Source organism: Frankliniella occidentalis, unplaced genomic scaffold, assembly GCF_000697945.3.
Source record: "Frankliniella occidentalis isolate FOCC.00 unplaced genomic scaffold, Focc_3.1 Scaffold166, whole genome shotgun sequence".
In the NCBI taxonomy this organism is placed as follows: Eukaryota; Metazoa; Arthropoda; class Insecta; order Thysanoptera; family Thripidae; genus Frankliniella; species Frankliniella occidentalis.
The window spans coordinates 224,746-235,140 of record NW_026267292.1 but is presented as its reverse complement, the minus strand read 5'-3'; the positions used below and the strand labels follow the sequence as shown (position 1 = coordinate 235,140).

General features: G+C 58.6%; 1 protein-coding gene across 1 annotated transcript; it reads right to left on the bottom strand.

Moving 5' to 3' along the window:
* Nucleotides 1-6: 6 nt before the first annotated feature.
* On the bottom strand, nucleotides 7-7,004 carry LOC113208923 (putative uncharacterized protein DDB_G0271606). The gene is made up of 6 exons (XM_026426178.2): nucleotides 6,473-7,004; nucleotides 5,925-6,342; nucleotides 4,124-4,338; nucleotides 821-984; nucleotides 661-727; nucleotides 7-570 (listed from the first exon to the last, which is right to left on the bottom strand). The coding sequence occupies exons 1-6, from the start codon at nucleotides 6,605-6,607 to the stop codon at nucleotides 283-285; spliced, it is 1,287 nt and encodes a 428-aa protein (XP_026281963.1). The 5' UTR covers nucleotides 6,608-7,004; the 3' UTR covers nucleotides 7-282.
* Nucleotides 7,005-10,395: the final 3,391 nt, after the last annotated feature.

The following is a 10,395-nucleotide window of genomic DNA, read 5'->3' as shown; positions in this document are numbered from 1 at the left end:
GGGGGGGGAGAAGGGGGCGGCGCGGTGCTGCAGGAACCCCATGAGGACGAGGCGCTCTGATTGGGCTCGTCCACTAATTATTACAGATTACGGGGTGAAGGCCCAAGTCAGGGATGCGCAGCATCGTCATCGTGTCATCTGGAAAAGAGTGACTGACAGTCGCTTTTGGTGAAGCGGCGTACACGTGGGGGGCGGCGGCGGAGGGCGCGACAGAGGCTAGGGCGGCGCGGACCGGACCGGCCGCCTTCGCGGCGGGCGTGAGGCTGTGGTGGGCTGGGCGTTCTAGCGGGCTGCCACGGCGGGTGCGGCGGGGGGCAGCGACTGGGCCAGGGGCTCGATGGTGGCTGCGGCCCTGGGTGAGAGCCTTGGAGACGGCATGGGCGAGGCCGCGGGGGCTCCTGCTGCTGCTGCCGAGGGCGCCGTCGTCCCGCGGTCCATGTGGTACAGGATGACGTCCAGGTTCTCCTTGACCTTGACGTCCCTGGGCGCGCCGTGGCCCGGCCGTCCCCAGAGCATCTGCCACGTCTCGAAGTGCTGTCGGCTGCGCTCCTGCTCCTCGGCGCGGCTCGCCTGCAGCACGGTGGGTATGGCGCTCACACACTTGCAAGACATATAAATTCGCAGTCGGGTCATCCTTGCCCGATACCCTCCGATACTCACCTCCATCGTACGGCGCTTGCGGTCGATCTGCGCCGCCAGGTCGCGCCACGTCTGCTCCTTCTCCTGACTGCGGACACCAAGGCGGGTGGTTGGTTGTTAGGGGCGTATGGGCCTGGCGTGGGCCTCCGGGAGGCTGGCCGGGACTATGGTGGGGACTTACCTCACGTCCTCCTTGACCTTGGTCACGTTGGTCACGTCCGTGGTGGGGAGGTGCGCCCCCTGGCGGCCCTGGCCCGCCCTTGGCCGCGGCGTCGGGGACAGGGGGTCGTCAGGGGCGCTGGGGTAGCGGCGGCGGTCGAGCAGCGGCACCAGCTCCACGCCAGCCTGTGAGCGTAGCGTAGCAGAGCGTAGCGTGAGCCAGAGATAGGCGATGGGCCAAGGCGTAGCCAAGGCGTTGAGGCTAGAGATGAGCGGTGCCTCGCGGACGTCGTCTTTTTCTGCGTTTTATTAATTGCTCAATATCATGCCCTCTGGTCGGCCGCGCGTCGGCGCTGCTGCGGCCGTCGGCCGTATCTGATGTCCGGCAATTTCTGCACTTCGAACGCGACGCGCCAGGGACGGATAACCTTCGATGCTTGCGACCCAAAATAAACGAAAAGAAGGAGCGGAACGACTTGTCAAGTAGATCATTTTGCCCTGCTCGAACTCGAACGATAAGGTAAAGAGAATAAGAAGCAGAGAGGGGCGGGAGTGACTGCTCTTTCTCTCTCTGTTCTTTCCGTCTCTCACTCGCCCGTATACTTCGTCCGCGCTGTACGCCCAGTCTGCCCAAGTCAGCCCCCTGCCCTGCCGGGCGCGGTCGCCCCACTCTATATACTCGAGAGAACCAGGTCGAAACCGGTTTATTCCCTCTGTGACTGGCGAAAATCCGATCCACCGTGGCGGCCGAGTGGCAGCCCATCCAGCCCAGCGCCCCGGTGGTGCGTCATTCCGTCATAACCGTGACGTGAAGTATGATGAATCCCAGAAATTATGATAATTTTTGTCCTCTATTGGCAAACAATTGCGCTATAACTTCAACTTCCTTTCCTACTCAATTTTTGAGCCAATTTTTTTTCGATAGTTGAATGTTTTCATTGTGCAATAAGTTGGGCGTCTACAGTCGTGGGCGGTTGGCCCCGCCGAGAGACGCCGCTCGGAGCGGGTGGGTCAGCGAAGCGCGCCACTTCACCCGAGCAGTCGCATGACGCAGAGTGTCGAGGGAAATGATCATAACGCGATACCATGTGGTCTTCCCCTTCACTTCCCCCTCCCTCTTACTCTCGAGCCTTGGCCCGGTAGCCCGGTAGTCTCCCTCCCCACCCCTCCGTCCGCGGCTATTGAATCGTTTCGGGGTCATGGCGCTTTTTGGCGATGCCCTGCGCGAGGAGCAGCGGGCAATAGGCCGCCGCCAACATGACGGCCATCTTCGCGGAATTCGTGGGCGCGCGCCCCGCTCCGCGCCACCCCGCGCCACCCCGGGCCGTGGCAGCGCCAGTGCCACTCCAATCAATGGGGCTCGCGGGTCACGATTAATCTCTGCCGCCCCGGCGGAGTGGGGGAGGCTCTCTACGCGCGCGGAGCGGCGCTGGGCGGCGCCGTGGCACCACCGGGTCCAGGAGGGACGGCCATCTCGCGGGACTGGCACGTGCCGGGCCGGCGGCACCGCCCAGCGCAGGAGGCCAGACGACCCGCGCAGTATACTGTCCCCCGTACTGTCCAGTGCTGTCCTGCTGTGACCTCCCTCGGCCGTGTCTGGGACGCGCGCATCGGGGGGAAGGATAGGGGGGGTCTCTGTGTGGGCCAAACGTGTGGGCCAGATTGGGGGAAGGGGGCAGAGGGAGCACACAATATCAAATCATACGATGAGAGCGACTGACTCTTCCATGCGATGCTCGCGACGAGCCCCCCAGCCCCCCAGCTTTCAAAGCAGACCCGCCGCCACCCCTCCTCACCCTCCCCTTCCCCGCTCACTCCTCTCATCCGAGCAGATTCAATTACCGACGGCCACACCAAAATTGGTGATTAAAGACAATCAACGGTCGCTGCTTCGGACGGACGACCGATTCCCGGTGACCGACCACAGGAGGGGTCACATTTAAACGGAGATGGGCGTCTCTCGCGATAGAAGAAATGTGTTCGTTCAACGATAATAATTTTAAAAAAGGAACAAAAAAAATACACTCTGTAGCCACACGTGCAGCAAGTAAGGGTCACATTTAAACGGAGATGGGCGTCTCCCGATGAAAGAAATGTGTTCGTTCAACGATAATAATTTTAAAAAGGAACAAAAAAATACCCTCTGTAGCCAGACGTGCAGCAAGTAAGGGTCACATTTAAACGGAGATGGGCGTCTCCCGATGGCAGAAATGTGTTCGTTCAACGATAATAATTTTAAAAAAGGAACAAAAAAAAAATACCCTCTGTTCTGTAGCCAGACGTAAGGGTCACATTTAAACGGAGATGGGCGTCTCCCGATGGAAGAAATGTGTTCGTTCAACAATATTAATTTTGAAAAGGAACGAAAAATACCCTGTAGCTAGACGTGCAGCAAGGAGCAAGTCGTTAAGTAATGGAACTTCCTAAAAATGGACGACATAAGCAAACAGTGCCTAAATTCAGGGGAGTGAGTAGCGATATTAGGTAGAATTGCCAGAGGGCTGACTCACGCCGAGCACTTACGCAGTAATACTACACATGCACGCATGCAGGGGTGTTGCCGACTCGCACGGGGCTATCAGGAGCCGTGGGCAGCGAGGATAGGCAAACCCGCCTGCACCCGAGCATGCGGTACAGTATAAGTGCACGGCGTGAATCAGCCGCCTGGTCTGAAGGAGGTATATACCAGGTGGCTGATTCACGCCGCGCACTTCTGTAGTTATGCTGTACCGCATTCACGAGTGCGGGCGGGTTGCCTACTCGCTCGGCTCGTAAGGCGCCGTGGACAGGGGCGATAGGCAAGCCCGCCCGCACTCGTGCATGCGGTACAGTATACCTACAGAAGTGTGCGGCGTGAATCAGCCACCTGGTATAGCCAGGCTGCGTAGATCGAAATCGCGATCTAGAGTTCGCAGCCGCGCTGCATTCAGCTTGCCGGCGCGGTCTCCGACGAGTACATCGATTTGGCAAAGCGGGCGGGCGGGGGCGGCGCCGCCAACGGGCCCCCGAGGCCGAGCCCACGATGCCCGGACGAAAAGGGTAGAAAGGCGGAAAGAGCGACAGCGGGAGCAAGAAGAGGGGGGCGGGTGGTGCAGGACGGGTTTGAGTTGAGAGATGGTTTGGAGACATCGGGGGGCTCGTGTCGTGACCCCGACGGGGCCTCGTGCGGCCTGGCACCGTGCTCTGCGCAGCTCTGCGCCGTGCCCCGCGGAGCCCCGCGGCGGGCAGGCCGCCGGGGATGTCCCACGCGCCCCGCGGCCACGCCGCGCCGCGCCGCGCCGCGCCCCGGCGCCCGCCCCCGCTCGTCTCTGTCGGTACTACGCACCCAGTTCTTGTCGCGTTGAGGCTGCTCTGCGTTAGACGCGGCGCTTCGCCGCCTGCGAGCCACGCTCTCCTGGCCCGGGTCATCCTGCTGCTGCTGCTGTTGCTGCTGCTGCTGGAGAAGTTGTTGTTTCTCGAGGTGCTGCTGCCTCTGATGCTGCTGCTGTTGTTTTTGCTGTTGCTGTTGTTGACGCTGTCGCTTCTCCTGCACCATGCGGTCTGCAGTGCAGATAAAAACAAATCAATCTCGCGCCATGAGGATGAGGACGACTTGGGCGGGCCTGAGGCGGACCGCATCAAACTAAAGTCTGAATATGAGCTACAAGGGAACGGGACCTTATTGGATAGTGATTACTAGTGGTTCTGGAGCAAAAGAAACTAGACGCGGGCTCCTTCTGCTCCCCGAAACCGTCTTTATTCTACTACATACAAACAATCGCAAAACACCGACATTCACAGGGAGTGGGGGGGGGTAAAAGAGAGTGATTTGGCGTTACATCAAAGAAAGCAGGGTTTGGTGTGTGTGTGGGGGGGGGGGGGTGAAGCGCCGCGACGGGCACCAAAGCAAAGTCACTTCGCCTAACCTCCGCCTTGATTTCCGGTTCGCCCCCGCTCCCTCCATGCAGGGAGACAGGGGACGAGCAGGGGCGCCTTGTTGAGGGAAGGGTAACCTTCGGGAGGGGGCCGGGGCGCGGCGTCGGGCCGGGATGGGGGGCTCGAGGCGGGTCGATGCACCTGGACGTCATGACGGCCCGACCTGGTGCGTTGCGCGCGTTGGCTCAGCGTCAACACCCGGGGCTCGAACCTGTTGTAGCCGTAGCCAGAGGGGTAGCATGCTCAGGGCTCAGGGTCCGATTCAAGTACTCGCGTTACACGGGCAGCGCCTACAAGTGCATCTTTGGAGAGCGAACGCGGCTGGGAAGGGGCGGGTCACTCGCCTGTGAGATTACGGGGATGGAGGTCTCATTGCAATTATTGCAACAACAGTGGAAACACGATCACAGTCGTTCTCCTAAGTCGAGACCGCCCCGACATGAGGCCGCGACCGTGGACCGCCTGGTGATGATGCAAGCTGAGCGCACGGCTGCCGGTTGGGTTGCCTACCCACCCGATGGCAGGCGCTTCTAACGCCCAGCAGTAGGCAACCCAAGATGCTGCTGCGACCGGCTCTACTCGACTCCAGGAGAGGGGCGAGGTGGGGGGTGGCGCAGGGCGGGGCAGAGCGGCGCCGGGTTGGGGTTGGGGGCGCGGCGGGCTGTTATCCAACACCACTTCGCGTGTGACAGCACAGCATCGGAGTCGCGCGGTACGCCGATCAGAAACAGCATCCGGCTACAACTTACGTTATCACCTTGTCACCGCCGCCATGCACCGACGAGCGTGCGGAACGAGAAGGGGGGAGGGGGGCATAGGTAGAGTCATGAGAGAAGGGCCCTTCTCGTGTAAAGCGGGGGGGGGGGGGATATGGGGGGCACTGGCGGGACGCTTGGCGTGTCCAGGGCCGCTAGTCCATGCAGGGCAGCGAGGCGCGGCCTGTTCGGGTTGTTAGCTAAGGTGTCTAGTCTAGGGGTTGCAGGTGGTGATTTGGTTTCCTTCCGCCGTCGCCAGCGTAAAAATTATGTACCGGTACCTCTAGCCTTCCATGTCATGCCATGGCCCGCACCAGATTCCTTTATGGTGGGGTGGGGTAGTGGAAGGTTTCGACACCTCCACCTTCAAGGTTCTAGGGCGTCAAAGGGGTGGGCAGTGGGCAGCTCGTAGGGTCTAGGAGGAGGGCCATTGAAAGGATTCGATTGTGAACTTACCCAGATCCCGGCGGTACTGCTCCTGCTGCCGCGGGTCGGTGCGGTAGCGAAGCAGGTTGTCGACGGCGCGGCGGTCGGCCTCCTGGAACTGGAACAGCAGCAGCGGGTCGCAGCGCAGGCGCCGGCCCTGCGGCTGGCCCTGGCCGCCCAGCTGCCCATGGCGGGTCTGCAGACGGGGCAGCGTGTGGCAGCCGGAGCCGTGCAGGTTGCCGTTGTGGAGGCCCGCCCCCACCCGGGCCCCGGCCCCGGCCGTCGGCGAGGAGGTGGACGAAGAGGGCGACGCTCCCGGGGACGTGGACGGCGGCGCGCCGTACAGCGTGTCGAGCTGCAGTGCCTTCCGCTTGCGGATCGTGTCCGAGTTGGGGGCGCCGCCGCCGGGCCGACCCCAGGGGCTGTAGGTGATCAGCATCTCCCGCAGCTGGAAGCGGAGCAGAGCGAAGGGGTGAGCGCGGCGCCAGCCTCGGCGAGCTCTCACAAACTCGCAAAACAATTAGATCAAAACATCCGCTGGGCCGACGGACGGGGCCGGCAGGGGCGGTAAGACTCACCTGCTTCTGCTCGTGGGCCTTCTTGGCGAGTAGCTGTTGTTGCTTGCAGCGCCACACGTCCAGTCCCTCTCTCATGAGGCGCGTCTCTGCTTCGCGACGTCGGCGGGCGGCAGTCAAGGCCCCCGCGACATCCATCGGGTCGGCGCCAGCCTCGCCGAGGGCCCCGCGCGGGCCGGGCCCGGGCCCGGGCGGGCGCGCCTCGCCCAGCAGCGCGGAGAGGTGGGTGCGGGTGGGCTCCAGTGTGCCTCTCTTTCTCCTCCTCTCCCTCCCTCCTCCCGCTCTCCTCTCTCCCTCCGGGCCCTGGTCCAACACGGGGGCGCCAAGGACGATGAGATGCCCTCCCCGCCCAGGAGCTCGCGGCGGTGGAGGCGGAGCGCGGCGGGTGCGGGACGGGGTAACGCCACCGAGGCAGCGGCGCGCAGTGAGGCGCAGCCAAAGTGGGCGAAGCCGGCGCAGCCTAGCGCACAGCCTTACCGCGTGGGAGTCGCTCCTACCCGCTTGCCGCGGGGGCCGCGGGGGCCGCGGGCGCCAGGCAGGCCAGGGGAGGAGCGGCCGGCGTGCCTGCACAGCACACAGCCCCCTGGCGGCGGGCAACCCTCCCCTCCGTCGAACTAGGCCACCTTTATTATTTTCCTTTACGTTGGCTTAACCCCTCCCCCCCAACTCTCCTCCCCGACTGGCGCTTTTTGGAGCTACAGCAACAAACTCCCTGTCAGCCCTCCCCCTTCCATCCCCCCGACACCTTGGCACACCAACCTGTCCGGTGGAGGTCCATCTAAACACGACCAGCCCCACCACGCAGAGCCGCGCCACCCCGCCCTCGCACTTTACCGACTTCTCGCGAGGAACACGCAACACGCCTCGTGATTCCTGCTACTGACCGCCCCGCCACCCCCGCCCTTAAAACTAAAGCACTAAAGCTCGACGCTGAACTCCACGGCACGGAAACACAACCATTTAGTTCAGCAGCCCCCCCCCCTTTCTCCACCCCTTTTCCTTTATCCTCGCGTAAGCTACGGAACCTGCATAATTCTGATCGATTTTCTTTTTCCAGTTTGAACAATTGAACACGCATCGCGCACTGCTACCAGGAGACCGCTACAACGCTGTACCCTCGCCAAGCCGCTCGTCCCACCTGTCCTTCTCCAGGGAGCTGCATTCGGACGCGACGTTTCCGGGGGGTCCTTCTTGCATTGCACGACATGCGGGATCGATGTGCAGCCCGGCCCGGGGCACGGGGCCCGCCCGGGCGGGACGTGTCCGATCTGACTCGACCTCCACCGCGACCCCCCGACCCTCCCGCCCCCGCCGTGATAGGTGATGTGCGTGCAAGGCGCGGGCGGAATACCAGACCGCTCCCCCCTCTCTCCTGGCCCCCGTGCGTTTATCAATCAACTGCTGCTGTAATCGAATTTTAGGAGCCCTGATGTCGGTGCATCCCATCCCCATCGCCAACCACCGCACCGCACGGGATTGGGGAAACGTCACGACAACCGTATGCCGTGGCTAGGCTGTGTTACGTTCCGGTTCCTGGTCCCTGGTCGTGACTCTTAAGATGTTGGACCGTACATGATGATGGCTCGACCATCAGCACCCTTTACAGGGTGGTCCATGACCCTTCCTTCATTTTGCTTATACTGTACCGCATGCAGGGGTGCGGGCGGGCTTGCCTACCGTCGCAAAATAAAGGAAGGGGATGGGGATGGGGTCTATGGACCACACTGTGTGTTCTACCGCATGCACGCGTGCGTGCATTTTGTCATGCGGTACAGTATCACTTCGGAAGAGACGCGGCGTGAATCAGCCACCTGCTGGCATTTACAAACTAGTCGGAAGGGAAACAACGAATATGGACGGGCGAATCAACCTGGAATGCGATCTGAGTTGATTTGATTGAACGTTTCGAGGGGGTAGTTACATCGACCCTTCAATTCCCAAAATTTGAGCTAGATCCATAGAGATTTACACTTGAGTGTATGTGCCCTCGCCAGAAGACTTTGCTGTGTCCGGGCTCGGGCTCGAGCGAGTTTGTCCACACGTCTTATGGATTTTTTTGTCCCCCCCTTTTGCCAATTGCCTCCTTTATTGGCCGCAGTGCGGGCGGAGTGCGGCTGAGGCGGAGGCGCCGCCGCCGGGCACGCCCGAAGTACCGCGACGCTTTGGAGCATACGCCTGCCCCAGACTCACTCCGGATGGGGCCATGGGGCCGGAGTGCGTCCGGATACCACTCCATCGCACCTCCTCCGCCCCGTGGGCCCCACCCCACGGTAGTCAGTGGCAACTCGGACGCAGCCAGCACATCACGTCGGGAGGGGCCCAAGCAAGGCCCAAGTGTATGCCATAAGGCACGGTCGGGGAACTATGAATGTCGGCGATTTCCGTTTAGGCGTCGACAAGTTACGCCCCTGGGGCAACATGGCAGGCGGGTGGTCCAGGAGGGCAGGGGCCGCGGCAAGGGCAGAGCAGCACGGCCGGGCGCGCCAAGGCCAGCAGGAGCGGGGCGCACGTATACTGTACTGGCACGACCCCCCACCACGATCGCGATCTAGTAGTGTCACAATGTTCAAGTCTGCCCGGCTCTTTCAAATAAAGGCAGCACGCAGCTCGAGTACGCCGCGCAAGTGTTAATTAGTCATAATTGAAACTCGTCATGTAATATATCACACTTCTTTACTTTAATTTTTTGTAGCCAAAGCTGTCACTGACAACTCTATCAAAACGTAAAACGTGTTGGGTTGGAACATAAGAGGGGTAATTTTTCAACAGGTTTCAATTATTAGCCCTTATATTTCAGTGCAGGAAACAAACAGGGAGTTTACAATTTCGTAAGAGGTTCGTATGGAGCGCACCTGCAGCCCAAAGCACATCATATTACTCCATAACAGTACTCTTTCATTTTCATAAAATTCTTCCAGAAATATATCAACTGAAATTCAAGGTGAATGTTGAGATACAAGAGTACTGTAACTGGATTTCTACTGATATTTGCTCCTTCTGTTAAACCAGAGAGTTTGCAGGAATTAACTATCTATAATGCACTCAGTTCTAGTGCTTGCTGCCCCATCAGTCTATGTCAGTCACATTCGCTGTTCAGTATCCAATTACTCAGGGATCGCTGCAAGGCAAATAGCTACTGTAGTAGGAAGAAAGCGGTATGCAATAATAAATTACTGACTCATCCCACACAATAAATATGGAACAGAAAAAGACAGTTACTATAAATGCATCCAACAATTTTTATGGGTTGAAAAAGGAAGATTCATTTTTGAATTAAACAGACTACATAACCCAACAAGTAGGGAATCTGATATACTTGATAAATAGCCTTCAGAGAAGAATACATTAACAAACATATTTTTTTTTTTTAATTTGCATACCTAAATAATTGATTATCACTTTACGGACAGTAGAAAGCGGAGAAAAATGAGATTGAGTTGATAACTATCACAAGTCATAAATTAATGAAAATGTTAAATCTTCCCAGTCAGATTTCTTCTGAAAAGGAAGAGCCGACTTCATACCCGCGATCTTTAACAAAATGAGCAAGAGGAGCCCATAATTAAAATAATAAATAATCCTTTGTAAAAGACGTTGCTTGAAATGTCTTAACTTTGACTAAGCATTTATCTAATAATTACCTCGTTCTGTGTGGTTCCAAATAACCACACAAGCATTCATGGTTGTAGACAACCATAGAAGTGCCAAACAATACTCCAGCTTGCCATACATTAACTTTCCATTAGGAAACAGCTGCATACAATGGTGTTAAAATAGCAAAAAAAACAACAATAATCTTTGTCTAAGAGACATTCTAAAATAAAACTAAAGAGTAGAATCCATAAAATAAATTTACAGAGGAATACACTAAAAATCAGGGGGAACATCTGGTAGGTCCCCTCACTAGAAGGTCCCCCCCAATTATT